Consider the following 17,931-nt stretch of genomic DNA (forward strand, 5'->3'; position numbering starts at 1 on the left):
GAACAGGTTTTCTGATGACTTATGGATTTCGTACAGAAAAATTGTTATCCTTCTATAAGCTTACCTAGATAGATTAGGAAAAATTGGTGCTCCTAGCATTGTAATTCTATTTGTACATGCTTATAGTGTTATGTTTACACATTTTGAGTAGGTTAGGATTGTCACATTGATTGCTTTAATATTTCTGCACTTTTCTTTCTACAAAGCATGGTTTTCATGCAAAAATAAATTCTTCAGACAGGAACAACTCAACAAGGTAATAATTTCGTGGATTTTAAATATGCAAAACAGTTTCTCCAATTGCAGACTTGCCTCCATGAACATTTAAAAAAGTAAAGTGTTCCCCTGTGCATAGCACCACGCCATGAAGGCGTATAGGGGGTGTGGGGGTAACGCCCCACACTTTCTTGATCCGGTCGTGAGTGGGGGTGATGTGATCAGCATCACGCCCCTGACCACCTTTACCCCCCCAGGGTTTCCCCCCAGGTACCCATATTATTCGACGCTGGGTGGGCGCCAGTGCCGCTTCCACCGTTAGAAAAGTTCCCGGATTTGAACCGGCCGGGGATCGAACCCAGGACCTTTAGCATGGTAGTCAGACGCGTTACCGACTGAGCCACCGCGGCCACCTCCCATGAACATTTGCAGTATCCTAAATGTATGAATTATTTTCGTATACAATTTGCAAAAATTATGCAGTCTGAACTTGGACCCAACCTGGAGCTATTTGTCGAAGAAGAAAAAAAAACTGTTTTATTCGGGTGATAGAGAAAAGAAACTTGCGTTTTACCTTTTTTTATTTGCAATTAGAATGACACTCATAGTTTTATCTAGAAAAATGCAAGAAGTAAATCTGTTTATCATACAATGGTAAAAACATGTCAGAACAGTAAAAATCATTTTAGTGTGCTGCGTTCTATTACTATGTTTGGCAGCATATCAGGAACATGGAACAACTAGCAAGTCACATTTTTTAACACTTCTGAATGTACTGTGTGCAGAAACTGTACAGGTAATTTGGTTGCGAGCAGTAATGCTGAAGATTAAGGAATGGTTCCTCATGTTATCTTCAATTGCACTATATTGCATAAGCAATTCACAAACATTCATTTATTTAATACCTTTGCATCAATTAGCTCAATTGTTCATTGTGGTTTCAATCCTGTGGCCACTGGTACAACAGTCTTACAATTTTGATACAATAGGATTTAATAGGTAAAACAGTTTATCACATCTTCGAAATATTGTTCTGACAAATATCTAGACTTGTGGCAACTATTCATGAGTGTGGCGCATGAATACAACTTGATTACGAAAGGCCTTGTGAATTGCTTTTCTGAAAATTGTGCTCGCTATCGCATACTTGGTCGAATTCCTGTACATCTGCACTTTATTTTTAGGAAATGCAGTGGAGTAACAACCTAACATTCCGTTTGGTGCATTTTGGTACCGAGAACACAACCCTTGAGCATTGAAAAGTATCCGTGTCTTCTCTGGGGGTTTCTTAGGACCACTGTTTCTAGATTCCCGCTTATGGCCGGAAATATGATACAGGTGGGCACAACGCAACTCAAAAGGTGCTATTACTTTCGTTCTGCAAATAATAAAAGGAGCACCGTGCTTCACGACTTTTGAACTGGATTTCACTGGACCTGGGTACACTGGCGACACATCCCACAGTTGCATCTCATCACAGTGTGGTTGCAGTGGAGTTGATGTGATTGGTTCAGGTAGGCTGTGTGGATGTCTATTGGCGCTCCTCCAAAGTGGTAGGTTCTTGCTTGTAGCAAATATTTCATTTGGACCATGAACCAGGATGTTTAAGCACTTTTTCCTGAACTCTTTGGGAAGCCTATATTTGTGTATGTAGCTGCAAATAGATTAAAAGGTTTGTTAAATTTGTTTGGTAGTATACAGTTTCCAACTAAATTTAATATCAGCAGGATTAAAACAAATGAAAGGACAATCCAATAGAATAACACCATCATCATGCAGAAAATTCATTCTTTACAGATGAAGAATGATTGCATACTGATTTCTAAGTATCCAAAGTAAGATAAATAAAAATCTCTAATCACGTTTTGTTTGTAAAATAATGAACTTATGGTGGCTCTTCACTACAGATAGGTGGATTTATTTCCAAGCATTTGATTACATGATGTACATGGGTGTCACCAGAAAGTTTTGTAGGTGGTCAAGCCATTAATAAAACGGTGCTTTAGTATTATATGGACTACCTGGTTAGGTTAGGTTAGGAGTATTAGCCCCAGTTTTAGGATCGACAAAATCATGTTTGCGAGGGGAATATAATTTAATTTAACCTAACCTAACCAGGCAGTCCGTATAATACTGAAATACCGATAAAACTTTAATAGTACAAATAGTAATACTAATTATTATTGTTATATTGGTTATGATTGTTAATGCACCATAACCATGGGCGTCCGGAAGGGGGGGGCCATGCCCCCCCTGGAAAACGAAAGTCAACCAAAAATTACATATTTCACACACATAATTTAATTTCAGCCACAATAATGTGTGTTAATTATTGCACGAACATGATAAATTCAAATTTAAGCAATGTTTTTTGAGGGATGAACACTATTATTGGGGAAAATATGCCATGTTGCCCCCCCCCCCCCCTGGAAAAAAAATCTTCCTTGCCCTTCCCTGGAAAAAATCCTGCGGACGTCCATGACCATAACTATTATAAACTAATAAAAATAAACCAATTTATACCTTAGGGAGACACATACTGGACGAGATAATATCTAGCACAAGTCGAAGAAAAGGCTTTAGAAGTTGGGAGGATGGAAATGGGGGGGTGGGTGGATTTTTAATCATAAAGTTAATTTTGTGTGATCGCTTACATGAAACTGTAATTTTTGGAATTTTAAGTGTGGAACCATTTATTATTGCATTAAATGGTAGCATATGAAAACACCTGTTCCTATATTTTAACATGCCTTTAAACTCTAATGCAGTTGGCCCTGAATTCGATACCTGTTGGAGTCACATTGCACAGTTCAGACCCCATGTACCTGTAGGTCCAGTCCTGAAAGTGGACTTTAAAAAACAATTAAATTCTAATGCAGTTTTTACTTTGTTTTTTGTTTGTGGCTTTTTTTAAAACTTGAAGTGAATTATGCCAATTCCAAGGGGGGTCAATTGACTGCTTTGATCCCCCCCCTCCGGTGCTCTGGTTGTACAGTGAAGAGAAAATTACCATTGTTATGGAATCATGAAAATACCCCTCATTCCTATTTTTATTTAAAAAATTAAAATACTGACGAAGGAATTTATTGTATAAAAATATAAATATATACAGTAAAACCTGTCTATCCCGGAACATGATGGTTCCGAGCACAATTTTCCATCTTATAAAAATGTGATACAGTCGCAATAAGCATAGCAGAGATTACAATGATGTAACTACACAACATGTTGGTACACTTTTTACAGTATTGTAAGAACGTACAGTACGTATGTATGTATCTTTTCGAACCCAATACTCCTGGCGTCGTAGCACGATGTGGATAGAGGGAAAGAGAAAGATTGAGGTAAAAGTAAAGAAAAATGAAAGAAACAAAGAGAGATAACAAGAGAAATAGAAAGACGACGAAAGAACAGAGGAGAAATAGACAAAGAAAGGTGGAGAAAGAGGGTAAGAGATGAAAGAAAGAAACAGAATCTTAACAGCTATGAGTATTGTAGCGCATTCTTTCAAATCGACAATGTTACCGATAAGCGAGTGGCAACAGAGGCATGTTCCACTTACAGTATTGCATTGTTTTCTTGCGAGCGAAAAAAATAAGGGAAGAAATTTCAGTCTTACTGAGAATAAAAACATCTCGTTGGTCTTTAAATGGTGTTCCGTTTCCGCCTTAAGCAGGTTATTTTCAGGTATAAAATCAGTCCGTTCTGGGGACTTTTTTTTCAGTATTTACAGGTTTCCTTCTTATAGAGGTTCCGGGATATGCAGTTTTTACTGTGTATATATATATTATACAATAAATTCTGCCTTGGTCAGTATTTTAATGTTTTATTAACATGGAACCAAGACTTAACAGTGTTCCTATTTTTAGTAGACTAGCCAGATAATGGTAACATTCAAGAGACAATACATGTTTCATGGTTGTTTTTCAGGATAGCGTGTAAGCTGTAGCAATTTCAATTACCCTAACAATGGCAATTGACTGCTGACACTGTACTACGATATTGAACAGGTCTACTGTGTGTGTCCAGATTTTGTTTTCCCTAACATTATCCCATCATTCTTCCCCTTGCGTACATCATCAAGCAGTTGCCCACCAAACAGACTTATCAAAAGTTTGTCAAAGTTTGTTTTACATCAGATTAATCATGACTGGTCCTACAGTTTAAAATGGTATGTAAATGACTATGCAATGTGCCTCCTCCACCGATCACCAAGAAACAACTTTACCATTATGTCATTTGAGAAGCCCAAACTGACATTCCATTAACTTTACATCACTCAATGTGACTTCTCAAAAAATAAAAAGAGGGTAGCCACTACATATACTTCTAATAACCTACTACACCATGCCATAAGCACATAATATGTAAACATGGAAATAATGTTTTTTTTGTGCGTGCAACGCAAGTTAAATAATAGAAATAATAATTATTATATACACCCTCAGTGCTTGTAGTGAGGCGGGCAGCAGTGGGTGGTATCCCATCATCTAGCAAAATTTTCACAAAGCATCCACCAGTCTTATTGTCACCATGCTAAACCATAGAAACATCCCTCCAGCTCATCCAAACATCTCCCCAACAAAAATTTTCCACTTCAAGTGTTGTATTGCACTAATAATAAGGCAGTTTCACTTCAACCAGATGACTGAATATCCAGCATAACATTTATTTCATACAGTTAACATACCGAAATGCACAGTTATTCTATTTTGTTAGTAATTTTTATATACAGTGTTAAGAAAAATCTTTGGATGTTACATGGAAATTTTAGCCGGAAGTTCGCAGGGCAGAGTTGGTGGTGTTGGCCCCTCCTGAAATTTTGAGAATATCAACATTTTCAAATGAAAACAGTGGAGTCTAAAGAACTTGGGGGGGGGGGCAAAGTGCAGACTCACTTAAAATGACCCTCAATTAGAGTTTGTCTCTTCAACTTCTAAAACGAAGGCAAATAATTAAAATTACAAAATATTTTATTGTGGAAACCCTCCACCTTAGAACGCAGCTATGCAACATGCACCTTTACAACTCAAGCGCCCTCAGAAAGAAATTTTTATTTATTATTATTATAAATATCCTCCTTATGTTAGTGGCCATGAAAGTCATGCTGTGTGACTTCTTATAGAAAATATCTCGTCTATGAAACCAATTCTTTCTTGTATTAAGCGGTACACTATGGAAACAAAAGTTCTATCGGCATCTTATATTCAATTTTTGGGGTAACACATTTTCCCTTTGGTTATTCTGCTAGAATAACAATTAAGTGAACTCTTGCTTCCTATAGATTATCCAAATGCAATTTTATATCAGATCAGTAGAGAGTACTTTATCCATCAGCCAATAACAAAACAAATTAAAGAATAAAATGATATCTTCATGCACTTAATTAAGGAGTAAGTTTTTTGGGGGGGAATTTTCACACTTTTTTACAGCACACAAAATAACAAAATAAATTTCAAACAGTCACAAACTTTAGGAGGTGGCTCATCACGTGGTGTTTAAAGTCATTGCTAATTGACCTACAGAAGTGTTAGAAGATTTTGTCTTTAGCTTTTATAATGGAATGGGTCAGTTACGAAAATCATGTGCCTGTTTAGCAGCCTGTAACATAGGGAAGTCAGCTTCAAATATCGTACTGTCCAGCATTTCAATGACACTGAAAAAGTGGAAGATGGCCCCAGCCAGGGACAACCATGTATTATAAGGACTGTACAACTGGAAAAATCATGTACAGAAGTGATAGTCTGTGAACTGACCAGTTCCAAAATGTTCATGTCTCTTATGATGCAAAGTAGCCAAGGACTGAAAGCGTACAAACAACATACAGACCACTTTCTAGCCTCAGAAAGCAATAAAGGCAAAGTGCCTACTGGATCATTAAGGCACAGAAGAATTATCATGGAGGCAGCTTTCAACTTTCAGAATGACAGGTTATATGCCACAAGAAGTTAGGAAGAATGGGTCCAGAGGGGTCCCATTCTGCTTCAATCATGGGGTGGTGGGAAATGGGGCATTATGATAGCATTGCTGAGCTTCCTGGAGATAATAGTCAAGAATCTAAGCAATATTTTTCCATTGCCAGGGGTAGAGTTTTCAGCAGGACTGTGCACCAGCTCATATGGCTCAAACAACCCACCAGTGGCTTGAGACAAATGTGCTCAACTTTATTTCCCTTTCAGATGGATCATCTGGCAGTGTAGGCTTAAGCTCTCGGGAGTAAAAATTGTGGTCTGTACTTCAAGACATGATTTGCAAGAACATATAATGCAGTATTGCCACTTTGAACCACTATATTATGAAGGGAGTGGAAAAATTTCCCCCTTGATACAGGTGTAATGCAATTGATGAGTGGCCACAGCGACTTAGGTCCTATGTGCAGGTCAAAGGCGGCCATTTTGTCCTTTGTGTACACAATATATCCACGTAACACACATCCATAGGATATAATATCTTAAAAGTATCTTCTGTTACTTCATTCAGACCTTGAAATATTTATGTGGAAAGACTGGGTGTGTATACGTAGAATACTTTCAGCAAACAGAAGATTATACAGGGTGTCTACCAAAATAACAAATCCAAAATTTTCGACCTTTTTTTCTTTATTCTTAACATTTATTTAATCACACCCTACTTAGGTATAGTTGGGAATTATTGCTCCTTCCCCTTCTTTCTTTCTTTCTTTGTCCAGAGAGAGAGGGGGGGGGGGTTGGTTGGGGTCAAAGTGAGATGCGAGGGAGAGAGAGAGAGAGAGATGGTTCCATTTCTCTCTCTCCCTCTCTCTTGGGGGGTACGCGGGGGTCCGGACCTACCTGACCTGCCACCGATCCCTTTCTTTCTCCCTTTCCTGCTTTCCTTTTCACTCGCTCTCACCCCCTTTTACTCCCCCCAAAGTTAGAGAGAGAGAGAGAGAGAGAGGAGGGGGCTTAACCCCAATAACCCATCCTCTTCGTCAACCCTCACCCAACCCAACCCAACCCAACCACTCACTCACTCACTCTCTCCTCCTCCTCCTCCTCCTAAGGAAGGAAAGAAAGAAATAATTAATTTCTTCTCTTTCTTTCCTTCTCCCCTCCCCATTCTTCTTTTCTTCCTCCTCCCCCACTTCTCTCTCTCTCTCTTTCTTGGGGTAGGAGAGAGAGAGAGAGAGAGAGAGAGAGAGAGAGAGAGAGAGAGAGAGAGAGAGAGAGAGAGGTTCCTTCTTTCGGTCTCTCTCTTATTGGGGGAGAGGGGTAAAGGCGGGCCACGGCTCCCCTTCCGCCGGCATCCCTCTCTCTCTTTTTCTCTCGCACAGGACAGAGAGAAGGAGAGAGCCCTCCGGCCCCCCTTACCCCCCCCCCTTGGGGGTGGGGCGAGGGGCAACCCTGGAAAGAGAGAGGAATGAAAGATATTTCTCTTTTTCTTTCTCTCCCTCTTCTCCCCTAGTACATCTCTTGTTCTCTCTCTCTCTCTCTGGGGGGCCAAGAGAGAAGAAGGAGTGAAAGAAAGAGAAGATAGCATGCTTCTTCACTCCTCCGGTGGCGGGTTCCGTCTCTTTCGTCTCTGCCCCCCACCCCCTCTGGTCTTTATTGGGGGAGACGGAGAAAGAAAGAAAGAAGTAGCCCCTTCTCCTCGAGAGAGAGAGAGAGAAAGAAAGAAGGTGCCCTTTCGCTTTCTCCCCGAAAGAAAATATATATTTTTATTCAATAAAAAAACTCCTGCCCCAAGAATGGTTAGGATGAAAACTGAAGCTGTACTTTAAGAAGAGATTTAGACTTGCTTTAATTATTAATGCATGTAAAAAATATTCTTGAGAAATGAAGTGAACCAATCTTCACTACAACTCAATACAATTTTAGATTTCCAAATATTCAATTTTATCAAATCACAGTACAGGTAATATAACAATGTAAGTTCACTATACTGTAAAAAATAGGAAAAAGTTCTTGACCTAAAGCATAATTTCTTGACTTTTTCTTGACCTGTCGCTTGATTTCTTGACTGGTAGACACCCAGTTATATCAATTAATCTGTGATGCAAAATAAACATATCTAAAGCCTACATCTTCCAAATAGTTCATATAAAGCAAGTTATTGAAGTTGGAATTTTTAGTACAAGAACAAGCATATTTTAGTAATTCAGATGTGCTTCATTGGGACTCAATGATAATTAGATGATTTTCCCTGAGTTTTTACTCTTCTTCAAATTCCCTGAGAATTCCAGGTTTTTCCAGGTGTGGGAACCCTGAGTTCTTTGTCTTTTTGTAGTTTTTTAAGGATGGCACAGATATCAATCCGAGTCAAGAGACCATTTACTTCACTGCCCTTGCCATGTTTTTACGTGCCGAAGGGTATTGTAAAATAATAATAATAATAATAATAGTTGTTGTTGTAACTTAAGGTATGCAAGTCACAGAAAACAATATTTTTCATTATAAAATATTGCTACAATTTCACCATTCCAAATTACAATAACTATTTACAGAAATCTGGGGGGGGGGGGGTGCTTGCGAACGATCCAATTTCCAAAGGGTGTAAACTAGTTCGAGTCCCCAAGCTAGTGACGCCTATGCAGAGGCGGCAACTTAAAATATTTTTTTGGAGGGGTTGCAAGGTTGGCATAAACAATATTTTATATATGAAAATACATATATCTGGTCCTGTACGTGAATTTGGAAAGGGGGAGGGCAGAAAATGCCTTGCCCCTCCAAAGTCGGTGCCTATGCGCCCATGGATGTTAAAAAAAGTGAGATTTAACACCACTTCTTTCTGAGAATGCCACTCGACAGATTGTTCGGCATTGTTGTGAATTTGGTTATCTTTCAAATCAAATTTGGCAACACTGTTTAGTTTCACCTTTTATGGCAATTTTTTCTTTTTTAAATTTTGCGCCATGAAAAATCAACGGAAAATTACTGAAGAAACTAGCAATTCCCTGTGAAGAACGCATGATACATTTCTACAAGCAAGAAACATGTATTTATTTAGGTGCATGAACTAAACTTTCGACTCTTGTATGCACTTTTTTCTACGATTAAAACACCAATGTGCATAGTGCTGTTCTTTATCATGTTCGTTTGGTAGTAGTTCTATTTGGGATGCCACTATTTCTTACGTGAAAGGCTTTTCTTCCCCTATATTATCAGGAACATCCTACTTCCTGTGGCTATGTCCATCAAAGGTATGTATACATTTTTTTAAACAAATTTTCATCTGTATTGCTTAATCACTTATCTCATTATCATGTCACGTTTATACTTTATTGCTTATAAAGAAAACATTAACAATTAGGGTGTTCACGGGTTACCCGAGCTGTACATCTTATCAGCATAGAGGTTTATTGCGCTACAAATGTCTACAAACTGTTTAATGACTTGTTCGTTTTAATTGATTTCGCTGCCTCGGAATGTCGCTTGGTAGACTCACGCACGATCTTGCAAGATGCTGAAGATTCAGGATTCGAGTATTTGACAGGGCATGTAGTTTCGTTGTTTGTTCTTTAATCTATTCATACCCTTCGTCACGATTCCTAAAGAGTGTAAGAACGAGGTCAAATAGCATCATAAAAAATCTTCGCGCATAAAGTGTTAATTTTGTTAGTTTCAAAAGTACTGCTCTAAAACTTTCAAAATCAGTTCAACGAAACCGTAACGTCTACTATTAACAGGCGTATTTGGGTCAGTAATATACACCGGAACTCCCTTTGTTTTTCACCAACTAGCTAACCCCGAATCCCTGTGAAATAAACCAATAAAAATAATCAGTAGACAAAGTCTGATAAGTTCACTTTATTCGTAGAACCGAATCGAGACTTCACAAGAATAGAGCCTGGCACACTTTTACCAAGGTCTATTAAAGTAAATCAATTTTTGGTTATCTTACAAAAAGTTTTTTGTTTTGTACAATTAGTTTTTAAGTATATTTATTTTGTGCTCAGATTAGCCGATCGGTACTGGACGTGAGTTGGATCCGAACCGAAATTCAACCAGATACCCTTTGCATTAGTCGCTACAGTATCGAGGAGGTTATTTACGTCGCCTTTATACCTCTTGCATTAATCGCGACGGGTGATGAAATAGATGGAACGAGCACAATTACACATTCGTGCATCATGCAGGATTAGAACCTACGAGCTACGACTTTTTGTTTCTCAATCACTCTGCATGTATGAGGTTATTGTTTCGTACTTGAGAAGACGCATGAGAACGTCACAGATTATGGCAGGTCTGTGTCAAGTAAGAGCTACAAGTTTTAACTGCTGCTACATCTTACTGTTAAAAGCAACTTAAAAACTATCCTCACCTGTTCTTTGCTTGCGGCTTTCCTTTGGTGAAACTCCAGGCACCGCAATACGCTTTAAACGCCTCGAATAATGATTTTACTATCCCCATGACATTGCCCCACTTCCCATCCAGCTGGCTCACCGAAGCAACAAGCAACAGCGCGCCTGCTGTTTAATTCCAAGGGAGCGTATTCCAATAAGCAAACCACCCAGAAACAAATCGCCCAATGAGGTACAAGAGATACATCAAAGTGGAATCACGAGTGTACACAAACTGACACAAGCTCACTTCACATGCAAAAGAGGCGAGTTCAGTACGTAACGATTCCGAAGTTTGATGTTGTTAAAAGTACTGTGTCGAAGGTATGAAACACGACGTTGTTATTCACTTAGGTTTGCTAGCTAGACTTACTTCACTACTTTTTTACACTACCTCTGACCGTGGGTGGTGTAATACGAGTTTCAGTCGAGAATTGAACAGAGTTCAAAAACGGGTTTCGAACAATTCCCTGGAATTGACACAGGAAAAGTCAAAACTTTGAAAAGAAGATGATCAAATCATCTACATTGGCTTCGGAAGCTTAGAAGCTCTAATAGATCTTACACTGACCCAAATTAATAACAATTTTTCTTTTCAAGCAACCGAGTGTGATCAAACTCGATCAGTGATTGGTCAACTCAAAAATAAATACCGAAAGTTCCGAGTTCGATTCCTGGCTTGGACATGGCGTTTTGTGCCTCTTCCATAGGCGCCTTCTCAATGGGGCTTGGGGGGGCTCGAATCACCCCAATGTTAATGATGTTGGGGCAGAGCCCCTCAAATAATTTTGCTTAAGAGGATCTAATGTATAATTTTGCTTCTCTTGTAAAGTTTACTCCGTATTGTGCCACATGAACTTAACTTTAAATACACATTTGAAATGTTCTAGACCATCAACTTTGGGGGCTGAGACCGCTAAACCATCAACTTTTGGGGGTCTATGACCGGAGACAGTAAACACATGACTTGTTACTATATGCTAAGTATATAATTATGAGTATTTTTACTAAAAGAAGTTTCTAAATAACGAGGTGATATGACAATTATACCAGTATGTTGTTTAGTGAATTCTGAACAATTTGAGGTCGGAAATCTCGAAATCTCTTCCTCTAGTCCAAGGAATAATGGGGAAATAATTCTAAAGTCTTTGAGTTTATTTAACACTGGCTTGCAGTAAAGTACGCAAGGAAAGCTTATGAAAAGTCTGTATTGCGAAAGCGGGAACGGCTATGATCAAATGCATTGTTGCTAAAGCACGGCGTGCTATGCGTTTTTTTATAATTGCAAAATTAAAGTTAAGAAGTAAAATATTGTAGCAAGATCAAAAAAGTAAAACTATTTTCCTGCGATTTGTGTTAGCATTTATGTAAATAATTAAGTAAAACTGTTAAATTTTGTAAATATTCGTTATTTTATGGGTAGGTCAATACTAAGGTTATTTACATCTGTCACATGTCCTTTCTATACAAGTTTGTTGCGGACATTAAAACACACCAAATCGAGTTGAGTCGACCACCCAACACGCTCAGCTACCGAGGCCGGCATTAATCTGTTAGGTTGGCCTCTTAATGTAAATACATAGCCTACTTTTCAATAAAAATGTTAGTTATCTAAAAAAAACAAATGAGCAGACACAAAAGACATAAAAAGACTTTGAAACATTTTCTAAAAGTTTTTCATGTTCCATTTCATTCGCATGAGGAATATAATAGCTGCTTAAAAACTGCTATATGTAGACGTAATTTTTATTTTTATATTTTATATTTTTATAAAAAGGGAGGGAATGAGTCATTCATTCATTTATTTCAGTGATCAGAGCCCCTCCAATAATTTTGACAAGTCGGCACCCGTGGCCTCTTCCATTTCATCTAATAAGCATTCATCGTCCTGATTAGCCAGAAGTAGCTGAAAAGCGACGCAAAAAAGGAAGTAACTTGTCCCAGGCAGCGACAGTTTTAGAGAATAATAAATATTTGTACTTTCGTTATTTAGTGTCGCTGTTCCACCACTCTTGTCCAATTGCGACGATGAGTGATGATTGGATGATATTGGAAAGACAATCACAGAGAACCAGCGTTTAGTTTTAAACTAATTTATATTTCATGTAGAAATTCTATAAAACTTTATAATATATAACAAGCTTCGGTGTAAAATAAGTCAGTAATATACTGTAATATGTGAAACCATGATTAGATATCCTGAGTACTTGCATCCGCATGTGTCACGTGGAGGGTGGCATTGCGGAGGCAGACACTGTCCTGTTGCGCTGGGATAATTCTTCGCATAGGTGCTTGTACAGTCAACGGCAAAGATAATGGTAGGAAAATTGTACAACGCTATTTTCATTACTTTTTTTTATTCTACATCCTGTGTTGTTTTAAGGAAAGAAACTATGTTGGTTCGAAGCAGGTATTGTTCTTTGCTTATTGAAGTCATTATTTCAATTCGTTGTTATGATATCGTGTAATTCATACCGAATAAAAATGGTGGTGGACAATTCGCCTACTGTTTCTTTCGCCGTTGGGGTACACCTGCTATCTGAGGTGACCCGACAGGAAAATCCGGTGGTTTAAATCTGTCGAACTTTCCGACCAAAACCCTTGGAAATAACTGTCTGCCGGAAAAAAAAATAATCGAGCCGACGAGCGGTTGGGACAAGCTCCGAACGTTAGTTGCTGTATTTTACGTATGTAATTGTTTGTCCTAATGCTGGACAAATTACTTACATCTAAAATGGGTTCTAATAACTTCTGTTTGATTTGGGTTTTACGTACACTTTATGCACATATAGGCTAATCGGGACTGGACCTACAGTTTTAAGTTGGATCTGAACAACTGTGCCAAGTGCCTCAACCGGGTATCGAACCTGGGACCCCATGATTACAAGGATACGACGTTACCACTACGCCATCGGGGAAACCCCCATCTTTTTTCTGTATTTCATGTTCCTTTTATATATTGTAGATCTACATCCTCGTGAAGACGAACGTGGGATTCGTTCATGCGAATTTTAGGGAGGGGGATTTCACTCACTTTTTCACAAGAAATTATAGATAGCGAGCGGAAGAGAAAATGCACGAGTTGGGGGGGGGGGGTTGTATTGGACGAAGTGTATTATAGAGAGAGAAAAATAATTTAAGTTGCTGCTGTGTGCGGCGGAGATTTAAATTATGGAATTTTGGGTGGCGTGAGAAAATGTGCGAATCCACGGAGTGGAGCCGGCTGTCTCCATCATGTAGCGTGACGTTGGGTACGGTGTGGGATCAAGTCACGCCGGGACGTACCTCAGTTAAATAAAGTAAAAGGTTAAGTTTGGGTACAGCGCCTTGAATAACGTAGTGTGGAAAACGACCCAAGAAGCTGGTTCCGCAGACGGATGAGAAACATAGATGGCAGTGCGATCAATGTCGGTGCTAATGTTCTTATGAAAGTAATGCGGCTATGTCAGTTTTTGGAATATATCATGTAGATTTGTTTGTCTTGAAAGGCGGTACGTGAATTGATGGAAACAGTTATATTTGTGGAGTGATTTGCAGTCACGAAATGACATTAATATGGAAAGAAAAGTAAAATAAAATGAATAAATAAATAGTATGCGTAACACAAGAAGAAACATCGCAAAGTGATTCCGGACGTCAGGTGTTGGATTGTGTACTAGAGTTTTATTTTTCTATGTTATTAGAATATAAATAGTATCCTGAGAGATATTTCATACCGAGGCGACAAACTACAAGTGTCGCTTGGAAGCGAGCAGTCCGTAATCAATGCAGCCATTCGAACCGTAGGGACACAAGCTCTGACTGCACCGTTTCCTCAAGGAGATTTTACACCAAAGCGACACGCGACAAACGATACGAGGATTTCACACCAAAGCGACACGGGTCCCTCGGTCCAAGGCAACTTTCACACCGAAGCGACATATGTTGCTTGGAAACGAGCCAATCAAGAGCAACATTTCACATCGTAGCGGCATGACGGGAACCACAGGCCAGCGTTCGGTTGGTGAAATCCTCAAGCGATAAGTGTCGCGTGCCCCTTGTCGCTTAGGTGCGCAATCTCCCTAAAGCAAGACACTCATTGCATCGCGCATGCGCGAACAACAAACCACGGCAACATGTTGCAAGCAATTGAGGAAATGGCCCAGTTTGAGCGACGCACAAGCAACAAAGCGACACGTGTGACTTATCGTGTCACCTAGATCTGTTGTTGTAATGTGCGGTTTTTAGTAGTAGTATTTACGGTACTATAAACCCGAGAAAGTATGAACCCCTCTCCAGCAGATTTGCTATACTTAAAACAAGCTTAACATGAGCATATGAGCTTTTTGTTCAAGTGTGGAATCTTGTCTAATCTAAGATTTTTGTGAAAATGCCCTCGGGAATTTCCTCAGAAAGTATGACCCTCTCAGATTGATTTGTTTATACTTACAAAAGGCACTTTTGTGAGATTGTTATCCATAAATTTGTTAAAAATATGCCCCTCTTGTGGCCACACTTAAAACTGGCCATCCACACACATACACACACACATACACACACACACACACATACATATTTATTTCTGGTTTAAGTTCAATTGGCCACCAGGCTCAATTTACATATCTAATATTAAGACAATGTAATTCTTCTAGAATTGCTCCGTGACTCTCTCATTTCTTACATCATAAACATATGATTTTTCACCTATGAGAATGACACTACAAATGGTGTCATCGGGTAATGCCTCGTGGAATTCACAGATAATTTTAATGTTTGTCCTGTCGTTCACTACAACTTGTTTTCTTTTTGAAGTGTTGATTACAAACATGGGTCTCCGTGTTTTGAATTCATCTGGTGAGTAATACATATCAGTACTGCCAGTAGTGACCCTTTTGAAAGCCGAAAAAGCCTCATATAATTTGAGGAAATCATCCTTGGACATGTCTAAATTGTAATTTTCTCTAGGAAAGACCTCATTTCTGCCATTTTTAAGATAAATGTTCTTGATGTTGCAGTTATCAAATCTACTTGAATTTTTTTCCTGATTGTTGTGTCTCCCAGTCTGAAACAGTACCACCACAAAATCAGGCATGTCAAATTGAATACTGGAGAATGAATTTGTGGCATCAAACTCATAATAAGTACCAGAGGCAGGCTTCTGTACGCATTGATATGTATAAAATTGCAGAGGAATCTGTGGATTTTTTATTATATCAGCTTTGTATTTAAGAGCATAACTGGCCTCATATTCAACAACAGGGATTCTTAACTCCATAGTCTGAATAATGCATTTGCCCTCATCAGGTAAGGTATTGGGCAGAGCTTCTCCTGTAGGGTTTATCGCACTGTACCTCATCAAAGCATTATTATCATTTGCAGCTCTTCTAAATGTAATTCTTAACCCGCCCTTCCACATAATATCTTTGTAATCCGAGAAGAATCCTGGCAACAGGCGCATGGGGAACAGCACTGTGTGATTTTTAGATAATATCTTATCACCAGCTTCAAATCCGCCTATTTGGTAGTATGAAGCCTCTGTTTTGGATAATTTTAGTGTGGCCAAAGCCGTGGAGGTAATGCCGGGATAATCTATTCTGTTTATAACAACGCCATGCTTTCTGATCTCAATTTCAGAGAACAGATGCGGCACAAAATTATCCACCAATCTTATATTTGAATTTGCCGGGTAATCTGTTCCATCGAGCTTTACAACATCAAATTTGATGTATAGATCTGCTCTGTGGGGGTGTATAAAGCCATCCCCTACATCAAGATCAACCTCAATCTCTGTGTTGGGTTGATTTAAATTTGCAAATGTCCTCCTGTTTGGAGGGAATGATTGTAGCTCATAACTCTCAATATTTTCCATTGTATGTATTTTTATTTAAATGTTAATCTCTATGATAGCAGTTGTTGTGGCTCCAGCAAAATCAACTAATTCTTCTTTTTCATTAGTGACCATCAATTCAATATAATCTATTCTATTATGGCACACAGGAAAATATAATGTTGGGGATGGATTGTAGATGATTGGCTCCATGAATTCGGAATTAGGTTTGAATGTTGCAATGATGCCGGTTTGTTTGTGAGTGCCTATGCCATTTGATTTGGTGATCATACCCTCAGCCACATTACAGTGAATATTCAGAGTCTCTATGGCTAAGAATTTAGGTATATTCATAGCAGTGTGTTTGATGCTTGCTTCAAGTTTTGTGTTGTTCTCAAATCCTAACAGCTCTCCTATAGTACCCAGATGTACTGTCTCCGTAGCAGATACAATCTCTACTCTGTGAGTGACAGAATTTTGACTTAACACTACACCTCTGGGTAATTGAGCATTTAGAGTGGACAGATTATATTGCCCTGGAGTGATGACAATTTTTTGATCCCCTACTGCAATTGTATTGTTGTGGTGCGTAATATTAGGGATCAGGTACATGCCGTAAAATGCTCTGAGAGCTATTGTTTTGGGATACACTATGTCATCATGCAATTTGAGTTTCAATATTGAATTTTGGCTGGTGAGATGGAATACCCCCATGATGTTTCAGATACCACAAGGCTTTTTGAAAATTTTCAATTGATGGTTTATTTATTTGAGACATATATCTGAGAACAGATAAACACAAATGTCCACAATTAACATCTTTGAAGTTTTGAACACGGGCATTATTGTAATAAAGATTAGCTGATTTTAAATATTTTACTAAATTTTCAGGTGGAACACCTCCAAATGAATCAAACACAAATGCCTCATTTTTTAAATATTTAAGATAGCAAATCCAGTGAGTGCCCTGATTTTTGTACTTATCCAAATTAACAATGCCACACTCTTTGTTGAGTGGTTGTTCCGGTAAAGAATCAGACATGTACACACCTCTAAAATGTTTGATGCCCAGTGGCTTGATTAAAGCTTCAATATCTTGGTTTGTAAGCGGCTCTTGTTTTTTTTAAACTTACTCATGGCTCTCTTAATACCTTTGCCTTTTTTCTCCATGGCCAGGTTATGGCGCCTCTGCTCATCTAATTCTGCCCTATTCTTCTTGGCATCTATTACTGTTTTTGCTATGGCAGCTGATCCCCCAGCCAAGCTCCCAACAGCCCCGAGAGCAGCTAAGATGGCAGGGATGGTAAATATGAATCCCCCTGTATGCAATTTTTTTCTAGATTGCTGTAATTTTTTTAATTGGGGGGTACTAAGCAACAATTTCATACCATGGCCCTTTGCAAGACAAGAGCTTTTTTTCTTGCGCTGCTTTTTGGTTAAAAGACTATCAATAGTTTTAAGAGATTTGAGACCTGCATAAGGTATTTGATACATAACACCCTTGGCCTTCATTGTAGGTTTATTATATACATATTCACAGCCCCCACCCCAGTTTTTGTTTGGTGCTCATAGCTATGGTGGTTCCCAATGCTGCTATTTTCTCACTCAAAGA

General features: G+C 38.7%; 2 protein-coding genes across 2 annotated transcripts in view; one reads left to right on the forward strand and one right to left on the reverse strand.

The window, feature by feature from the left end:
- Window positions 1-785: 785 nt before the first annotated feature.
- LOC146004658 (uncharacterized) lies at window positions 786-10,846 on the reverse strand. Its single transcript, XM_083143571.1, has 2 exons — window positions 10,495-10,846; window positions 786-1,870 (listed from the first exon to the last, which is right to left on the reverse strand). Exons 1-2 carry the CDS (start codon window positions 10,581-10,583, stop codon window positions 1,276-1,278), a joined length of 684 nt encoding a protein of 227 aa, XP_082999697.1. The 5' UTR covers window positions 10,584-10,846; the 3' UTR covers window positions 786-1,275.
- LOC146004659 (transmembrane protein 42) overlaps window positions 9,344-17,931 on the forward strand; it is a 165,732-nt gene continuing 157,144 nt past the window's right edge. Inside the window, exon 1 of the mRNA XM_083143572.1 lies at window positions 9,344-9,373. The gene's annotated coding sequence lies outside the window, so the exon portion shown is untranslated. The remainder of the gene's footprint in view (window positions 9,374-17,931) is intronic.

The sequence above is a fragment of the Lepisma saccharinum genome, chromosome 22, assembly GCF_977018435.1.
Source record: "Lepisma saccharinum chromosome 22, izLepSacc3.1, whole genome shotgun sequence".
NCBI classification, from domain to species: Eukaryota; Metazoa; Arthropoda; class Insecta; order Zygentoma; family Lepismatidae; genus Lepisma; species Lepisma saccharinum.

What these genes read in the sequence shown, in the direction of transcription:
- LOC146004658 (XM_083143571.1), bottom strand. Translation starts at nt 10,583, where the DNA reads ATGGGGATAGTAAAATCATTATTCGAGGCGTTTAAAGCGTATTGCGGT. An exon ending in AAGCCGCAAGCAAAGAACAG is followed by an intron (nt 1,871 to 10,494) that starts GTGAGGATAGTT and finishes ATCTATTTGCAG; the next exon opens with CTACATACACAAATATAGGC.